The sequence below is a fragment of the Helicoverpa zea genome, chromosome 5 (assembly GCF_022581195.2).
Source record: "Helicoverpa zea isolate HzStark_Cry1AcR chromosome 5, ilHelZeax1.1, whole genome shotgun sequence".
Lineage (NCBI taxonomy): Eukaryota > Metazoa > Arthropoda > Insecta > Lepidoptera > Noctuidae > Helicoverpa > Helicoverpa zea.
In genome coordinates, this window is record NC_061456.1 from 734251 (window position 1) to 755500 (window position 21250).

General features: G+C 33.7%; 1 protein-coding gene across 1 annotated transcript in view; it reads right to left on the reverse strand.

The window, feature by feature from the left end:
• Positions 1–472: 472 nt before the first annotated feature.
• Positions 473–21250, reverse strand: part of LOC124630480 (QRFP-like peptide receptor) — a 148492-nt gene continuing 127714 nt past the window's right edge. The window contains exons 5-9 of the mRNA XM_047164401.1: positions 20168–20273; positions 8394–8491; positions 4417–4585; positions 1708–1829; positions 473–746 (exon numbers count right to left, since the gene is read on the reverse strand). Of these exons, the coding sequence (XP_047020357.1) occupies positions 555–746; positions 1708–1829; positions 4417–4585; positions 8394–8491; positions 20168–20273 (687 nt within the window). The 3' untranslated portion in view covers positions 473–554. The remainder of the gene's footprint in view (positions 747–1707; positions 1830–4416; positions 4586–8393; positions 8492–20167; positions 20274–21250) is intronic.

The following is a 21250-nucleotide window of genomic DNA, read 5'->3' on the forward strand; positions in this document are numbered from 1 at the left end:
CAACAACAAGAACATCTTAAAACAAAATTCATATTTTATCTATCGTAAATTAACAATAATATGACTTAGAACTATTTAGTTACAGTTAGGAGGTATTTCAAAAGGTTTTCTCTCTTTTGAGATCGTGTTACGTTTGACGTAAAATACTTAAAGTTACATTAAGTCTAGATCTTAATTAAATTGTAAGTATATGTAAAGAAGCTTATTTTCTTATCCTTGCAATATACAAAACTTTATTTTATTGAAAACATAACTGTATCCCCAGCAAAAGCATTTAAATTAATGTAAGCGCCACCTAGCGGTGGTTTCATGGCAACTGCTTATGAGATAATGCAGGCGTGACGCGTTTAGTTTTGAAGTCTGAACAAAGATGGCGCTGCTTTTACGTGTTTTATAAAATTGTTTCTTTAGCATCAGAGCAAAAATAATAAGGACTACTACCTAAAAAATTGCAATTTTAGTAAAATTTTAATTCTATAATAGTTTTAGTTTTATTTAATCTCACATTGCGTATCACGGTTTATATCCTATAGTCCTATGTTCGAAGGCTGAATTTACAAAAATTGTGGCGTTTTCTGGTAGCGGTCCTTCCACCCATTGTCTCTGAAGGAGGAGGTTCTATTAGCCCTCCCGTACTGGATGCTAGGGGGCGCTGTTCTCGCCAGCTGGTTGTTGCTGCTTCTAAAGGTGACAGTAGTGCAAGTTCTCATGCTAGACGTGTTGGATTTTTGACGTAAGCCTTGCATCTGGAAGGAGATGAAAAGTTTGAAAAAATTGAACCTAAAAACGATGTTGGCAAAAATATACTACAGTATTCAAACGCCGTATATGAATTAAAAATACTCAAGCATACGTTTATATCTTATTGTATTAAAGTATTGGAATTCAGTTTTAGCTTTAAGCTATATTTTCGAACAAGAGGACAATATTTTTTAGTTCTACTTAGATATTAAACCACACTGCAATAGCTTTGTTACGTTGAAACTAATCAAAATATACTACGAAGACCTTAAGTACGTACTAATCTCTACTCTTCTCCACTATTAAAGTTAGTTAAAAGACATCTAAAAAGCACACTCAGATATCAAAAGCATTCCACATGTACTAAAATGAGGTAATATAAAAGTGAGGATATAATATTTAAGTTGTTAGATATGATGTATTAAAGAAAACTACGGGTCCCAAAGTGGTCATGTCATAAGAATGTGTTTCGATTGTCATACCTTTCCTAAAGGACCACTTTAACTCACTAACACTTTCAAAAGAAACAAGCAATAGTATATAATTGAACTGTAAACTAGATCGGTATGACAATTGAAATGGTAAGGAATTTAGTTACAAAATTTTGGACAGGCCAGCGTTATTTACATCGCTCAAAATAAGCTCAAAAAATAAATAATTTCCAGAAAGTATACATACGGACAAATTTTTCATTTTGAGCTGCGTAAATAACAAAAGCATATTAGGTATATGAAGTTATTATATAGGTTTTTCACTCATTTGAATGATCAGATTAGAATGACCTTGAAACATTTACATGCATTTGGACTTCATTTTCGATTCATATTTTATCCATAATTTTTTTTTAGTTGGATTATTCAAAAGACGTTTACATGCCACAATATTGAAGAGGTCCCAAAATGGTATATTATTATTTTTGTGTTATTGAACAGAAGTGACTTTATCGATGATTTTCTGTAAACTTACATGGAAATGAGTACTAGAGTGTATGTTACCAGGATCATGGCAGATGAGCTTGCGAAGGGACCGCCTGAAGTTACGGGTCATCAGGCAGTATACTATGGGGTTGATCGCTGAGTTTGTGTGCCCTGAAATAATTTAAGAAACATATTAACTTATATTAATGTAAAATAAAATATTAAAAGAGACGATTGGGCATAAGAAACGTCAATGGCGATGATGATGATGATAAAATAAATATAAATGTGTAAAATCACAGTATGTAGGTAGATACCGAATATAAAAGTAAAGTCAACAATAAAAGCGAAAGTAATGATAGTAATATTCAACATTTCACTTTAATGAATGATATAAAAATATACGTAACTCAATATAGTTTGGCATTCAATCAAAAACATAAAAAGCTGATAAAAAAAGGCACAGACATAGGTTCTAAAATTTAATTAAAACGTCCACCGTTCAATAGTCGCATATTCAAAAGAAAATTACAAAAAAGATCGTAGTCAGGTGAATTCATTCAATATGGGAATTCTTATCGATCTACCGTACGGTTTCCACCAGTTCCAATTAGATAGTTATGTGTTAATTCATGCATTCACGTAATCCGGTTTATAGACAATGTAGTTTGTTTGAGACGTGGTAATTAATTCGGTAATTAGCAATAATAGCTATTGGCCAGTTGATGTATGGTTGATAAATGAGACGTAATTTACATCGATGACTACCCAACTGATTTTGAAATTATCTGCAGAAAAGATTTCAAACAAAACGCCACGATTCTTTTTTAAATGTGAAATCAATGTTTAAAATCTTTTACCTTGTATAATACAACATGTAAGTTTAAACAAATAAAAATGTAGATAAGATCTAATCTGTGCAATGAGATATGAAATTGCAATCGAATTTCGTCTAACAATAACCGTAAAGTTAAATTGAACGTTGAAAGCTTAATATCGCTTTATTAAACGATTTTCGGTGTTTAGATTGGAAACTGACATAAGCTTGATGAGATAATGCTACCAATTAAATTAGTAATTTACTGTGAAATCTATTCATTCAGATATGAGGTGCCTAATTTGATTTGTTCTGATAGCTAGTTAATAGCGAACTCGACGGTCCAGTGACCACAAGCATGATTGCTGTTTAATTTGTTCATGTGGGATTTTGCACTGGCCGCTCATTGTCTAACATTCTAATTAGTGGCTAGTTCATAGCCAGTGCTTTGCTCTTTCAACCGTATCGAAATTTAAACCCGAGCTAAATCTGCACTACAAACACGCATCTGCGTAATATATTATGTATCTTCTTTATCTCTGCTATATAGGAGGTCCCCTGCTAAACAAAGGCCTTCTCCATTGATTTATCTTCAAGGAACAATTGAAAGCGGCTTGCATCCAGCACCTAACCGCAACTCAATTGTTATTGAGTAGAGACAAACAATGCTACTTTGACATGGGCCTCTAGCATCGTCTTTGAGATAGCTGAGCTTGAACACTTACTACGGAGTAAGGAAAGATGACCAGAGTTGCCATGATGCAGGTAGGCCAGGTCTAGGTCAAATAATATGGTGGGTATGACCAAAACGATCAGTTACGAGCGAACAGCAGTGCGATTCTATAAGACTTCACTCTAAACTTCGAATCTGAATCCGCCGTGAGTTTCGTGATTGGTATTCTAAAACTCGGTTGATAATTCGAATCTACACTAGCGCTACTCTTGCGAGCGTGTTTGCGAGTTGAACTAAATTGAACTCGAGATTTTGACAGATAAAGTATGAGATGACTTTAAAGTGGCATTCTATAAGGTAATTCCTCCGTGATTTCGACGCTCACTTCGCACTCGAACCCGATTCAAAGTGTCAAATTATAAACATCTATTTTACGAGTGAAAATAGAAGAAATCATAGTTAAAATAGTGTTTAAATAAAGTTCCAAGTGTTCTAAGTGTTCTAAGTTCTGAAATTATTGTTGGATTAATAAAATAAACACTTCTTTAATTAATATTATTTTTAACTTTATAACAAGAAATATAAACTTACTTCATGATTTTATCACAATTACGGCGAAAACTGGCAAAAACAAACAAGCTTAAACACAATACGAAGACAGAAGAGAAGAAAATATTGTCCACAGATTATAATAATAGTGTTGGCGCTGTCAGTATTTTTTTTCGTAGGGTAAGCATAGATTATATTCACAGCACGAATTTAGAGATTTCTGGTTAATTTATACTTAAAAGCTGCCTCAAATTCCTTACAATAAGAAATTATAATTAAAACACCATATTTAGCTAAAATTCTGTGTCAAAAATTGATAAAATTAAAAACTGATTAATCTCGGTTGACATTTTGTCGAGTGGGGAAGTCACTAGCACAGCATTGGTCGATGTCGAGCTCACTTCACTTCGCAAGTGATTAGCTGATGTTTACAGAATGCAAAATCAAGGTCTTTCTGAATCGAATGCGAAGTGAGAGTGAATAGCGAAGTGAAATGCGAGTTGTTGTTCGAATTTTATAGAATCGACGTGCTGACGAGGTGTTCGAGTTCCTTGATACATACGCCAACGATTTTTGGTATTACAAAAAAAAATGTGTACCTATAAGAGTGAAGACAGTAACATTCCTCGTCCCCTACAAATTCCTTATTTTGTCACTCTACTTAGAAAAAATTCTGATATGGCACCTCCGCTAGTCATTTTGTTCTCCATGACACTCACCCAAAAGCAATGTGTATGGCAACATTGCAGACACCGATTCCACGTTGACAGCATTCACGTCAATCAGTAGCTGCAGTATGTTGTACGGTAGCCAGCATAGCGCGAACAGAACTGCTAGGAGGAGTAGGATCCACGCCACTCGCTTTCTTTCTCGAACAATCCTAAGACGCTGAAAATTTAATAACGAAGCCTTAGTAAAAAACTTAAAGAAGTATCTTTGACTGTACACTGGTGAGCCATTTTTGAACAATCATAAAAAATACGATTAAAATCCTGTTGATTTGACTTTGATGAAAACTACTTGTATCTATCTCAATTTTATAATATTTCTTATCTACGGCAAACTATTTTATAGAGCACTTAAATTATGATATTTATTTTAAGCGTTCATTGCTTTACGAATATTTACATTAAACATATGTATTTGACTGATAGATATTTGTACAATTTTAATACGCGCACTCTTGCGAACAATTCCACGAAATGACTTTGAATCGATGTATCAAAATGTTATAATATATTAACTTCGGTGTAATTTGCGGTTTTCGTGATGTTCTCAAAGCAATATAATCAATCAAAGTCGAATATACTGCAAATATAATCTCAGCTTAGCAATTAATTTTCAGTTCATCTTATTAATATACATTTTATGATTTGAGTTAGTATGAGTACTAAGATTGAACATAAACACATTTAAAATAGATATTTTGTTTGTATAGACTTGGAATTGGAAGCTCGATATAGAATTACCTTCATGAATATACTACACCTACTCTTTCTGAGAAATATATCTTAGAAACACATGAGATTTAATCGGCTACAAAATAAGGAGATTCACACATGACAACGTGGACCGTAGCGGTACGTGATAGAGGTACAGAGTTTTAGGAAAAAATTGTACTACTCAAAAGTTTATGTCCAAAGTTTAAAGAGATAGTTTGAATTACGACGCTTGCGTCAGCAAAAGCACAACTTAAACGTCAGCAACACTAAAAACTTGATTGATAGACTCAATTTTGATGATTGATGGAAAACATGAAATCCGTTCAAACGGAATAAATCATCTTATCTAAAGAAAGTTTTCGTATAAACACGGTTGATCCTAAACCCAAAGCGAACTGTAACAGCCGGAAAATGGCAAGAAAACTTCATGAACGTTTAAATCAATATCAACAAGACATAAGGCCTTTACGATTACGATCGACGTGGACGGTACGTACACAAATTCAAAAATTTGATTTACGCGAATAACTCAGACTATTCGCTGAGGAAATCCGAAACAAAGAATTTTATGGGTGATAAAAGTCGACGTCAAGTTTTTTAGGGTTACGTATGGGTACTGAAAAAGCTAGTGAAAGTGAATTCTTTCAGCTTTCATAGAATATTAAAACGAAACGACTTTCTTTGTTGTGACACGGACGTTTTATCTTACGAAAGTAGGAATACCATATTTTGGTGATCATGCACTTGCTCGGCCGCTAATGAGCTTACACATACAAAGACAATTTTCCTGTGCATTTAGACAAAAGTATTTTGCTCACCCATTTTTATGACACGAAACCTCCATATCTCAGATACAGCGGAAAAATATAAAAGAAAAAACAGAATGTTGATCACATATCTGACAGGAAGTTATTACAGTAATAGATTTCTAAACCTTTTTCCTATCAGCATCTCAGAAAAAATGGAATATCATTACAATATAATATGAAATAAAGTCATAACGAGTAACATTGTATTTGAAAAAATGTAGTGAACCTCATTATTCTTGTTGACAAAAGGATACATAAGAAATAAAATGTTATAACGTTATAACCAACTTAATGATGATTATTCAAATATTATTGTTTATTGTGTTTGATAAAAAGCTAGCAGGCATTTTGTTTATTTTGAGATTCACAAGAGAAGTTTTTGGATATTTTTTGATTTCTGAAACAGTTTTACTAACATTATTCCCACAAGAAGATTAATCTCTATATTACCGATGTCTGATTGTTGTTTACACCGAAATAAAGAACTAACCCCATTTAGCACAATTACAATTACGAACTAATTACAATTGATTAGTTCAGCGATTTAGTGATAAAACCTAAAGTGGGTGAAAGGAGGATTTATTTCAAAGACGTCACGACTACGGAACCACAAACAAAAGTAGAGTTTCTGGCTTGACAACAATTTTACCTGTTGCCTTGTCCAGGGTCAACGTTTAATGGCCGACAATAATGCCGACATAAACCTGTTGAATAAAGGATATTTCTTTAATTTACCGACGTTATGGCCCATCTCGACTTTATTTCGGGAATATCTAGCATGTATTTTCTTTTCTTTGAGAAAGTCTTGTCTTGATTTATTTCAGTACTTTGATGGTGAGTACGGATTTTTGAAGGCACGTGTAATGCCAAATAAAATTAAGTGTGAGATATATTCAGTAAGGGTTAAGAGCAATGATCTACATAAATCTTTACCAAGCATTTATCAGTTATGTCTGTTAAGTTTTTTATTTACTAGTGTTCATTGAATTTATTTCCAGATCAAAGGACAGACAGTAAAACATATTTTCTTTGATCATCTGTTTTTTTACTATTATTTTATGTTCTACATTGTTTTTCCGTTTTATTATTATTATTATATTAATTCACAATTTGTTATGGGTGATCGCTTCAGTGATAAAATATTGTACTGTGATAAAAAAAAACTATTCCTTTGAAGGAACAAAAAAAAACATTCGAATAAGAATAATCTTAATTATATTTTGAGTTCCTTTATTTTTAACTGCGAGTTTGAAATGAATCTATTCTGTGATAAATTACTAGGAATGATAAACCTGAATTGGAATTTATATGAATTTTTTCCTCTGTCGAAGTATTTTGTACGGCAAAAATATAAAAATATATTTTACGAGAAAACGGTTCAATTATTTTCATGTCTCAAACAAACAACTTTTATTTTGGTTTTGCACACGTACTTATTATTTATCATCACAAAATTTCCCAATATCACTGAGAAATAGAATAAAATCGACAAACATTGGAGGTATAGAGACAATATTCCGATAATTCAAGTAATGGAGACAAGGGGTATATCCTAAAGCGTAAACATTTTGATCAAACAAAAGATATTGTTTTATGGACACAAACCCAACGTTTGAACAAATATTTATTTGCTACCAATGTTGGTCGCTTATATTAAAATGCTTCATTCTTGCGGTTACTAGAGAAATGTTGAATTAATGAGGTGTATTAATATCTTTCTTAAAGGATTTGTAAGAAATCATCTTTGAAAGAAGCTAATTATGCTTGTGGTCCTAAGGACCAAAATAATTTGGTTCTATTATACTCGGGGAGTTGATAAGTAATTGTATAGCTAATAATGCTTTTGTTTTCTAATGAATCTAATTCCCATGGAAGCTTAATAATTAGTTGGTAAATAATTACCCAAATTATAGTGTTGACTGAAATATGCCACTCAATTTTAGTAATTAAAATCAATGATTAAGTAATACGTAACAATTTATACTATTAAAATGGTATGTCACTCAACAATCCTCTTGACACATAATTAAAACACTTTAAACGTACATTAATTTGTGTCTGACGTTTAAGTGACTTAAATGTTATTCATTGAAATATTTATTAACCCTCATTTATATACATTGTGAAAATAAAAGAATGAGGAAATGGGGATAAATAATTAAAAAAAAATATGCTTAATTATTTAGATGGAAAAAATAGTAAAAGTTTTTGACCGCTTCTTTTTCTTCTATGTTCACACAACGGTGTAACTTTTGAGTATGTGCATTACTACATTAAAATATTATCCATAATTATTGAAAACAATTCTGTTAAAATGCTAAAATTATTGAAAAAAATGTCTTCAAAATAGGTTTGAATATATACGAGATACAAGAGAGGGAACCTCTGGACGCTAATTAAATTGCAAAAAACTATTAGTACTATATGAAGGTGATTTAATATTACCTGTTGACTGTTAGCACTGCCTTCTGTCTGGTCAAACGGTGGCAGCACGGAGCACAGCCTTCGCCCCATGAGGGAATATGATACCACCACTATGCACCCTGAAAAGCAGATAGGCAGCTGTTAGAAATATTACCTAGAACCTACATACAATGTAAGTACCTGGATACTAAACAATAAATAGCATTAATTTGCTTTGATAAGTGGTTCTTCAAGAAATCAATTCACATTAGGAATCAGTCAGGGGGATCAGTAATTTATCTAGAATACCAGTTGGTCGTTCTAGATTTCTCAGAAATGCGTACCTAAGTAAAGATTCTGTACTGAAATTACTAGTAACGGTTATTAAGGTAGTTCTAGAAGGTGAAATATGTAGAACAACGAAGCAAGAATGTTTAAAATAAAATGCGATAGCGGCAATAGTTTCCAAACTTTCCCTCTTTTCTAGACAATAATCCGTCCTCTAAACTTTCTCATAAAACCAATACCCACTGTCCTACACTTTCATAATATTATATCAATTGTAGATCTTGAGGTACCGTACTACAAGTATGCGCCCGACCCAGTTCTCGAAAACGACCATATCACGTTGTACTGGAATCGATCTATCGTCACTGACAGGACTATTGCAGCCAATAAGCCTGATATAGTGGTGATAGATCGATTAGCGCGCCGCGCGATGATAGTCGATGTCGCCGTTCCGCATGACGAGAACCTCGTGAAAGCTGAGAAAGAGAAACAAATAAAGTATCTTGACTTAGCGCACGAGGTTGTCGCCATGTGGAATGTCGACACGGCTGTCATTGTGCCGATTTTCGTTACGGCCAATGGTCTAATAGCCAAGAGCCTTGACCAACACCTCAGGAGGCTCTCGTTAGGCGGCTGGATCAAGGGACTGATTCAGAAGGCAGTAGTCCTTGATACGGCGCGTATTGTGAGGAGGTTTCTGTCTCTGGGACCCTAACCACCGGTACCTTGGACCTTGTGCCCGATAGCGGTGGCAACCTATTTTTTATATTTTTAAATGTTTTTTATTTTTTTATTTAATATTTAAAAATGTAACATATATGTTTAAAAATAAATAAATGAGAAAAAATAATATGTCAATTAAGTATCACATCATACATACAAAAAGATTCCTCAAGAACTTCCACATCAATTTGTACAATGTAACGAGAAAATGGTATTTCTTGATACAAAACGAGTGTAATCTACTCGCAATCCAGCTTCCAATATTATTAACTTTTTGAAGAAATTATATGTATTGTATTGTACTGTTTAGTTCGTCCGTCCTCCGAGCCTTTTTCCAATCATGTTGAGGTCGGCTTCCAGTCTAACCAGATTCAGCTGAGTACCAGTGCTTTACGAGAAGCGACTGCCTATCTGACCTCCTCAGCCCAGTTACCCGGGCAATCCGATACCCCTTGGTTAGACTGGTGTTAGACGTACTGTTTAGTTCATGTTTTGAAAATTTATGTGAAATATAATTTTGTATGCTATACTACATAACTTCCAATTTAAGATAGCCCATTTATTGAGGAAGCTATAGACTTATTTTTATTTTATTTTTATTACAAGTAGTTCCCATGGTTTTGCAGATGAAACTGCAGTGTATCATGGTTTTACATGTAAAACCATTCAAAATATCAAAATCTGTGTGATATTTTTAACACTTCCTTCCAAACCTTGAACATCAATAATCCTAATTCCTTCACACTCTTTGAGTAAAAGACAGCTAATTACCAAAGCATTCTCTTACAAGAAACACCATTTCCATAATAATCTTGGAAGCTTAAGTAAACAGGACCAATTGACCCCTGTCACGAAAAGAATGCGGGTTTTAGGACCATAAGCCGTATATAAAAGGACCAGTAATTGAATTTTCCTTAATAACAAGCTTAAGGAGGTATCTATGCTACCTTAATAAGTGTTGTTAATAATGGTAGGTTTCTAAGTTTGTATGTACTTTCTAAGTATATCTTAGACACCAATGACTGTATTTCGGATGGCACGTTAAATTGTAGGTCTCGGCTGTCATTGAACATCCTTGGCAGTCGTTAGTCGCGTAGTCAGAAGCCACTAAGTCTGACAGCAGTCTATTGGATTGCCCGGGTAACTGGGTTAAGGAGGTCAGATAAGGCAGTCGCTCTTTGTGAAGCACTGGTACTCAGCTACATCCGGTTAGACTGGAAGCTGACCCCAACATAGTTGGGAAAAAGGGTCGGAGGATGATGTTAATAATGGTAGGTATATAAAATCTTATGTTTTTGCTTATTTCATGCCGCATGAAAAAAATCATGGTCATAAAAAGGTACTTTAATATATTAGGTAGGAAAGTATATAAGTTTTCAAGTACGTCTCGCGAGATTAACTTCCCGTACCCAAATAAAATATATTTTGCCTATGTCACCTGAAGATAGTGTAGCTTCACAGTGAAATATTTTTTTTTTTGTTCAGTAGTTTCGAAGTCTAAATTAACTTACATTATAAGGAAAAAAATTGCATTGCCTTTAGTACCTACAATGCAAAATTCTTCCTTTTAATGTTAGTTTAATTAGACTGACAGTTCGTTACTATTAGAAATGAGTATTAACAACACGAGTTTCTTAATCATTTAGGTATAGTTATCGGCACGGATATCGAGCCATGAATGACCTTCACCTGCGCAGTAGCGATTTATTGGTTTATTGCCTTATGTATACAGTGCGCAAAGCAATCCCCACTCTTCCGCCGAGAGCTCAATATCCGTACCGGTAACTATACAATGTGGTTTTTAATTTTCTATCGATTAATTATTCCTCGAAATTTTTAAAGTAAGAAATCACAGATATTCAAAATATACCACCAAAAAACTACTCAATGTTATCACGGAAGTATTGCTCGTATTTTGGTGCACAACACACGCACACATAAACATTGACGTTACACTATTTTGACACACACTAATATGTGTTGTACGTCAACATACAAGCGTTTATATGAGCAGTTAATTGGGTAAGGGGAAGGATATTGCGATACGTTCGATTAGTTTCCTACTAATGAAAGGTAAGTACTTATATATTGGTACTTGTGTTGTGTATAAGGCCATTTATTTGGTAAAGTATGGAATTAATTAAGTAATAAAGCGTAGTGAAAAGCGTATGACTACATCACTGGTCTGACTGTCGACTGTCTATGAAAACCTGTAATTTTCACAAATAGTGTTTTTTCTATAACTGTTGGTTATCAAAGTTCGATTTTTTGCAGAATTGCTTAGTTTCGGCGCGAAGTCCAGCGTCATTCTTGTGACACAAATAGATATAAAAAGCACCTCCTAACTTTGAATGAACATTGACAAGATAATTATATCTTTTCAAATTACACCATTAATGAACACAAACGAGTTCAATCAATTCGAACAAATATAATTTACTATAAAATAAATTAATTTATTAATCATATTCATAAACTCTATTTCCATTTTGAGGTAATGTTGAACAATTTAGACTAGTATAACATTCCTCTATCAAGTACCTACATATTAATTTGATACCGTAGTTATTGGATCTAGTTACTTAATACATGTCTCAGATATCAGGTACCTTACAAGTAGTGCTTTCATAGGCTAGACTAAGATCATTTAGGTAATTTTACAAGATAGGTAATGTAAGCCTAGCGAATCCTTATGAGTGTAATACTAGTTATATACTTACTTTTACTGTCATTGCTTTATCTTAGTCGATCGGAGTCGGGAGTCGTGGTGGCCTAGTCGGTAAAGAACCAACCTCTCGAGTATGAGGGCGCAAGTTCGATTCCAGGTCAGGCAAGTACCAATGCAACTTTTCTAAGTTTGTATGTACTTTCTAAGTATATCTTAGACACCAATGACTGTGTTTCGGATGGCACGTTAAACTGTAGGTCCCGGCTGTCATTGAACATCCTTGACAGTCGTTACGGGTAGTCAGAAGCCAGTAGGTCTGACACCAGTCTAACCAAGGGGTATTGGATTGCCCGAGTAACTGGGTTGAGGAGGTCAGATAGGCAGTCGCTTCTTGTAAAGCACTGATACTCAGCTAAATCCGGTTAGACTGGAAGCCGACCCCAACATAGTTGGGAAAAGGCTCGGAGGATGATGATGCTTTATCTTAGTAAGGTTAATCGAGAATAGAATTTAAATTTAAAATTATGTTGTTTCTTATACATAAAGGATTGCATAGAGCAACTTTTTTGACGGGTGCATGTGTCACAAGATTACAGGCCAAAGCATTTTTGGTAACTTTAAGTAATTCAATGTGTTAGTTACACATTCCTGCGATGACAGTAAAGTAACAGAATAATATTCCATTATAGTAACAGATTTATTGTGCTGAATTAATCTTTGTCAGGCAAATTACTCACTGACAGTAGATGTTTGAATATCCCAGAAGATTGAATCGATAAACTTCGTAATACAGGCATTTTTTCCTATATCAAATTCCTATCATAGTTGCGTAGTAACAACACAATTTAATAACATGTAGGCACTAGGAATATTGACATCAAATTATCGTCAATCAACCGAATATTGTAGGCATTTACAGAAAAACGATTTCTTACATATTTCTATACGATGTAAGTATAATACAAACATGACACATAGAATGGGGATGTCAGGAAGTTTCACGGAATCTGGTAAAATGTTGGCAGAAAATATTATTGTGAATGACATGTCCTGTGTGATGAAATAGAAATGTAATTTGCATAGCTTTGTAGATTTTTGTGTGATTTCTTGGCCACAAAATTCATTAATTGAAAATTCGTTGGATAGTTTGAAGTACGTTAAAAGCAATAATTACGCTTTATAGCAACCGACATAAAATGAAAATTTCAATTTAGAAATACAGTATTGAATCAGCTTACTTCTTCATTAAACCATTGCATCATAATTATGGTAGGTGTAAGTGATAATAATTATAAATAAGTTGACTACAATATCGTGGTTTAAGATTATAAGACACAGAGAAGCAGCATGTAGGAATAGATTAACAGCAAAACTTTTTTTATTAAACTAATATTTTATTTCTACATTTACTTTACCGTGGAAGCTTAAGCTGACGGTGCAGAAAAATACTCCACATTTCTCATGTTGGCTTAACAGGTCAAAGAAAGTTAGCGAAGTGGTCCGCAAAACATTTAGATAAATGAAAAATAATAATGCTGCATTTAAACAACATTTGTGAATTTAGTTTACATGACAAACTGCAATAATGTTTAAATTATATATTAAAAGGATTATTATTTATTATACAGATAACACGCTACAAATATCAATTAAACTATCTTTAAAAACTAAAATAGGTACTATAAACTATAATATTAATTTTGAACCACCTAAGATTCTGATTCTATCCATACTTTACTAGTTTATACACATACTTTAAGATCGTTTAATGCAATTTCCAAAGATTTTTGATTAAAATTTATAATTTAACTAATCAAAGTTCTTTCAGAGAAGTCATATATTTTAATACGATATACTATTTCTGTAATGAAATAAAGTATTATATTAACAAAACTGGTTTATTTACTAATAAAATACAATTAAAATTAAACAGAAAAATACGGAGCCGGCGAGAGAATGAGAGAAACGTCAAAAACATTCAAATCAGTTTTCTTTTTGTAGACTGTCTATGATGCCTGTTTACAGTCATATTCCAACGACTATAATAAACTGTATACTTGTGTTTCTCTTGTGTATTACAGGGGTAAGCTTGTTGAACTGTTAATCGCACCTGGGTTACCACAACCTTAGTTAATCGACCCATGGGTAACCCCTCAATTAAACCCTATTAATCGAACCATGCCATACATATCAGTTATACCCAGATATACTCAACTTATTCCAATTCACTTAGCAGAGAACTTAGTAACTTGTGAACAACATAAGTTACCTTAAGTTGGGGACACAAACGTTTGTTATGTTGTATTAATGTAGCTTTGTTTGACATTGTTAAGAGTTGTGCTGTGAGTATATGCATGCATTGATTTGGGGCTTAAATAGTTATGTTTATCTGCCGTTTTCAATATTCTATCTATATATGTGTTATTTGCTTGTTAGCGACAGGAATTTGATGCTACTTTGATGGGGCTATTATTAAATTCTGACGGTAATAAGCAAATCAAAAGTAGAGAATTATTACGTATTTTAAAATTATTTCCAAATGGTTTATTAACTGATTTGTTGCATAACATTTTGCATGTAAAATATAATATAAGATAAAGTATCCATTTTGAGACACAACAGAGATAAAAACACTCTTATGTTGACACAAAATTTTGAGAAGCACTGTACCGAATAATTTTGTATAGGGTCATCTAATGTAGTTTGCCTAGTGCCTACCGATATTAATTAATCAACTATATAAATATTATTTTAAACTATTCAATACAGCTTATTAGAATTATTTCAACATAGAGGTAGAACACATTGCAAATATCAATTTAGATTTATGTAATTTTCTGTTATAATATTATTGCTACGCTGGTATGTACGTAAAACTATTCAATCAGACGTAATGCAAAATTGAAATAAGCTTGTATATTTAATACTTTCAATTGATGTAAAATGCAATTGTGGGAATATCTCACTGTCAAGGTAAAACAGTTGTTATTTCGAACCAGTTAAGACATACTTTTGACTGCACAAGAGGTTCGTTTTCTGATGTTGTTCTTTATACATTGGTTTTATTTCAATATTGATTCGACGTTAAACCACCCTGCTGGAAGGCAGCTTTTTGTGAGAAATATAAATATATAAGAATACGAGTTATAATAATACTCTCGACTACAGTACAGTGCAAGTCGGTCAAAAATAAATTATGACATTTAATAAACAAACGATAGCTGATAAATGAAAAAATATTATTTAACTTATAGGCTTTTAAAATTAAACTGTCTCATTTCACCTTTGTTAATTATGACTGTAATAATTGAATTATTAAAATCTTTTGTGTGTATGCATTGTACATTTTTTGTGTTCATAAGCTAATTAATGAATCTTTTGACTTTGACGCATAACCTGAAAGTCAAAAATTATATAAGGTTCATTGACTTTGAAGAAATATTGGAAGACGTGACACTGAACCAAAGCAAATAGTTAAGGTCTGTACTAAAACCAGTTACATATTTTGCCACTATGAAAATAAAACTACTACGCGCTACGAACTGCTACGGGCTACGAAATACTATGGGCTACGAAATCACGTAGCAAACTAAGTGTTTTGGACAAATACCGTCTTACCACAAAAACTTTTAAACGTCAGTTTATGCCTTGTCTAAAAAAATGTCAAATTATGACGTTGACATATGGTTCATTTTGCAGCCAAAATTTTATTAGACAAGTGTAAAACAGGGTTTAAAGTTTTTGTAGTAAGGCCCATAAGGTTCAGTGGAACAACTGTTACGCATAGTCAGCAACAAAATATACTGAAAACATTCATTTTTTATACAACAAAATATAGAATGTTCTAAAGTATAAAAGGTAATATGGTTATAACGTGATCGAAATAATATCTAGTTCGAAAGCCGTTTGGGGAAATTTATAGGGATAAATATTACAATAATATATGATGACATTCATCTGTGATACGGAATATATTTTATTTATAGGTATGTATTTTGTATGCAGGAAACCTTGTACCCACAATATTTCATCAAGTGTGCCAGCTGAGATGTAATTTTTATTCGTAGAATATTTAACTTTTTGGTATATAAAGAAATAGATATCTGCTCAAAATATTAAATTAACAATGGAATCTAGATGACATTGAATTTTTTCAGAGCTTTTATAACCAAGGTATTTAAAATTCTAAGCTGCATAAAATAAAAGATAAGTGCTGTCTCAGTTCACATTTCGAAATCGGTCAAAAATAAAGAAAATCCAGACTGACCAATTTTCATTTTTCTTTGAGTCATTTGAAGGGCCACTTGTTTAGACACGAGTTTAATTCTGAGGGTTACTTCGTTACTTTGAACCTTAAATAAGTACCACTCAATGTGGTTACTCAAATTATTTTCAAAATAAAGAATTTGTTTAAAAAAACCGTTTGTACTCAAAAGTTAACAGATTCCTTGAAATCGTTGTATGTTTTTGCTGACCCTACTAATCACGTTTTATTTTAACATGGTTTTTCGAAGAAATTTGTCCTACCAAAAAGTTGGCAAATCAAATTCACTTTAGCAATTATTCTGAAGATAAAAGTTGACTTTGAGTACCTAGAAGTATTCGTCGATATGTACATTCTTGTTTAAATGACAGTTAATGACATTTCATCCCCGGACAGGACGTAACGAGCACCTGACCAAGAAAATTAGTACTATAAATTTTTATTACAGGGCACCATAACACTGTGTTTATGAATAGGATTAGATTAATTAAATTAGCCCACATATTGTCCCATTCCCACTTAAAAACCTCATGATTGTGTATGTCACTCGTTGAAAGTAAGTTCTGACTGAGAATCCAGGTTTCCTAACGATGGTTTCTTCACTCCTGTTCTAAACTTATTGTAGTATATTAAACATACACTTCTAAAAATGAGCCCACTTAACAAATTATGACAAACCACAGAAATAACAAGATTTGTCACTCCCGATGGAATTACTTCCGCCTTCAGTCGCAACGTTCCAACATTCGGCTGCGGTGGTCTGTGAAATAATAACCTATGACAAATGACTCAAGCTGTCCCTTAGGTACTTTTTATAGGGAATGGGGGTACTTTGTATTTTTAGAAGCGTTTTGAGTACGATTGAATTGAAATACTTTTAGCATAGGTAGGTGTTCTTTGACAACTTTAAAGAGTTATTTCTGATGTGTTCTTAAAACGTTGTAATAGGCACACTCAGGTTGTTCGGTAAAAATGTTAAATCAATTCACTAAAACAATTGTAGGTCTTTCAAAAGTTTTAATATTGAAATTGTACGGCATCGATTTAATCAAAACTTATTCGAATATAATTTTCAATTTTAAGAAAATTATATTTAAACTAAAATATTATGATCAAGACTTGCATACCAACTAGGTATTAAAAGATTTTTAGAAAAATAAGCTTTCAATTTAAAGTTATAAAACTTTTATTTTTCTCTTAAGAAGTAAGAAGTCCTCTAAACTAAGAGTTATTTTTCCAAAACTTTGTTTCGGGTTGGAACGTATCACTTCATTCTAATAAAGATAAAAATAGAAAAATGATATCTCTATTGAAGTTATTGAAAAACTTCTTATGCTCCCCAGAATATATTAAAGGTTTGGGTACTTTTGTAAAACTTTCAATTAAAAAATCGTGATTTAGGAAATCTACACTAATATTATAAAGTTGACGAATTTGTTTGTTTGCTCTAACGCAGTAATCTCAAGAACAACGAGTCCGATTTGAGAAAATATTTTCAAGGAAGGCTATATTTATTGCTTTCAGTGAATGGGAAGTAGTTCACATAAGAAGTGAGTAAAACCACCATCTTCTGGTGCAGCTTCTGCTGGTGGTTTTACTCACTTCTCATGCTCTCTATAAATAGGAAGGAATTAATTCCATTCAAGAAAGTTTCCCCTAAATTCCACCACAACATTTGTTCTGACCGCGAAACATAAATCACTTCACAAAACATCTGCGGTCAACGAACTCTGGCTATCTTTAGATCATCAGGACCTCTTGTACCCGAGGGTCTGAATGTTTTGTTTTCTTTACGCTTCAGTTTTCAGACAAAGCCTTGGATATACCGCCTTTGTTCTAGCACTTAAATCTCTCATCGTTCCGGATAAATTGATAGGATTTGCGAACCTACATGAGAAGGTTTGTATTCATAGGCATAGAAAAGCCTTAAATTTGTGTAAGAAACGATTTAACTGAATTAGTGAATATTTCATGTAGAAAATAATTGGGTTTGCCTAGCCGTTCAGTTAATGTAATTCTGACAAGGTAAACCGCATGTCCGAATTATATCAAATTCTGTAAGGAAATAAGCCAAGTATTTTTAGATATTTAACTAGTAGCTTGAACGAGTGAAAAAACGGCAAAAAAGTACTGTTACAGCCTTTTTATCGTCCCACTGCTGGGCTGCGGCCTCCTCTCACACGGAGAAGGATTGAGCATTAATCACCAAGCCTGCTCAATGCGGGTTGGTGATTTCAGACTATATAGTCCAGGTTTCCTCAAGATGTTTTCCTTCACCTTTTTATCAGCCATTGGAGTCCAAGATATACTTAGAAAGTACATACAAACTTAGAAAAGTTGCATTGGTACTTGCCTGACCTGGAATCGAACCCGCGCCCTCTTACTCGAGAGGATGGTTCTTTACCCACTAGGGTGGCCTACGACCCTCAAAAAAGTACAGAGTTGGAATATTAGTTAGCCTGTTTAATGACATTCTGCACTGGGAATTATTATATTTCAATAATTCCCAGTGCAGAATGTCAAGTTTTTAATCCAATCAGCTTATTTCATAAAACCAACATCAAATACATTAAAAATAACTCGGATGTTGAAATACCATTGCTAAATAATCTGCACACAAAATACGTTTATTAACCGCGGTGCTGAAACGGATAAATCTCTGAAATAACATTTTCGAAATACTGGTAAAATCAAATTATATCGTGTGTGTCGTACATAATCTCATTAAATCCTATCACATATACTTTCTGATATTCTATGACGAATTGTAACAAAAAATAACCTAATCCATTCAAGGGTTTGGCCACAGGAGTCATTTTTCGTTTTCATAATTTACAACAAAGTGTGTAAAGCAGATATAAAGTTAAGAGTTGCAGTTGTAGCTGTCAGTTTTCAAGGTTGAATTTTTGTTGTTTGTAATTATTTACCTACTCTTATATGGTGTTCTAATTCTCGCACATTTTTATTCTATTTACTTTGTTTTTTTTTTTTTTGTGCTAATCAACATATTATTGTATTGAGCGTTAATCGCCATGCTTACAAAAGTCAGATTGGCGATATCCCACTTTTAAACTGCTGATTTCCTCAAAATGTTTTCCTTCACTTTTAAGTCAGTCAATATGTGACTAAAATACACTTAAAAAGATAGAACAGGCTTCACAATTTGTAATAATAATCTTCCACGCCGATTTCGGCAACGGCGACCACTTCGACCCTAATGGCGTGCGTGTGCTCTCATGTGGCTGGAGTATCCAATTTTGTGCGTGAAAGTCCGCGCACACTGCGGACATGTCAGGGTACCAGCCACAAAGTTGTAGTTGATAGCTACAGGTGGTCGAGCTTTCAACTCATCTCGTTTGGCATCCAACTCAGAAAGTCGGCGTGCTTCAAAGTCAAAGACTTTGGCTTTAACGCGGCTTCTCCAGTCTCTGCGGTTGGATGCCAGATTCTCCCACTGAGACGGGTCAATGGAACAGCTTTTCATGTGACGCTTCAGCACATCCTTGTATCGCAGCAGCTGTCCGCCACGTTTCCGCTTGCCCTCCTGCAACTCGGAGTAGAGGATGCGCTTGGCCACTCTAGTATCCGGCATGCGCAGTACATGCCCGCACCAACGAAGCTGTCTCCTCATGAGGTATGCTTCAATGCCACCTACATTGGCTTTCCTCAACACTTCTGTGTTACGCACACGATCACAATCACAATCACAATTTTTAAGTTATGAACCTACCTACATATTTATATGAATCGATTTTGTTACATAATAGTGTGTTTACTACCAAATAATTGAAAGGAAGTCGACTGCAAAAGCAACCCATGCAACCAATTCCGGACAGAGGAACCGTGGAGTCGCATCAATATTTAAACACTTACCGGGCACAGCGTACACGAGCACGAAACTGAATGCGCCGAACAATTCTTTCCGAATCGAGTCCGGCCATTTCTCTGTGCAGAACTCGATGCTCCGCTCTATCCACACCTGGGAATAAAATGAAGATTTTAGAAATAGTAATAAGTGGTAATAGATAGGAGTTCAGATTATGTAGAATTCATACACAGTGCCTAAAGTATTGATCAGTTCTATCCATTTTTGCACTATGATGAGAACATAAGACAAAATCATATATAGCTTGCTTGAAGCGTAAGTAAGACACTAGTAGGTAATTTGTACGCCACGAAATTTGCCTGAAGGGTTCGCGCAGAAGAGGGCTTTATTTATATCCAAAATCACTTTAACAGCCGCAAAAATGAGTCTTATATTTCTTCTTACTTATGACCTAAACTTACAAAAGAAGACACAAAACCAAAATCTGCCGCGTTTCTCTCATTGCGCACTACATCAATCAGGGTAACAATAAAAATATTTTTCTAAAGAAAAAACACAATCTTTATTGAAATATTATCTCTATTCCCCCGGCTTCCCGGAGTGGGGTGTGCGAAATAGTGTATTTCATTTTATTCTTGTATCATTTTTGTTAGTCCTTGAAATAGATTTATTGTATTGGACTCGGCTTTATTAGAAAATGTGATTCGGTTGAGTAATGGAGTTGGAGGATTTTGCTTTTATAATGTTTGGTTTTGTCTGCTATTTGTCCATTTTGTCTTAACTTATTAACTGTCATCATTACGATGATTACACTTCACCATCATCCCCCTGCCCTTATCCCAATTTTATTTGGGGTCGGCGCAGCCTATGTTCAATTTCCATACTCTTCTATCTGCCGTCATCTCACAAGCGATGTTCAACAACATGTAGTATGTATATAAGTTGATGAAAACATTTATTTACTTAATTCTCGGCAGTCGGGTAGGAATTCAAAGAAATCAAATGAGCTTATTTTCTAAGAAAAAACATAGTGGCAAACATTCAAAGTATACCATAAACTAAGTTTAATAAGAAACCTTTGCGACTACTTAATGTATTAATCAGGCGAACTGCTGTTTCTTGGAACACCA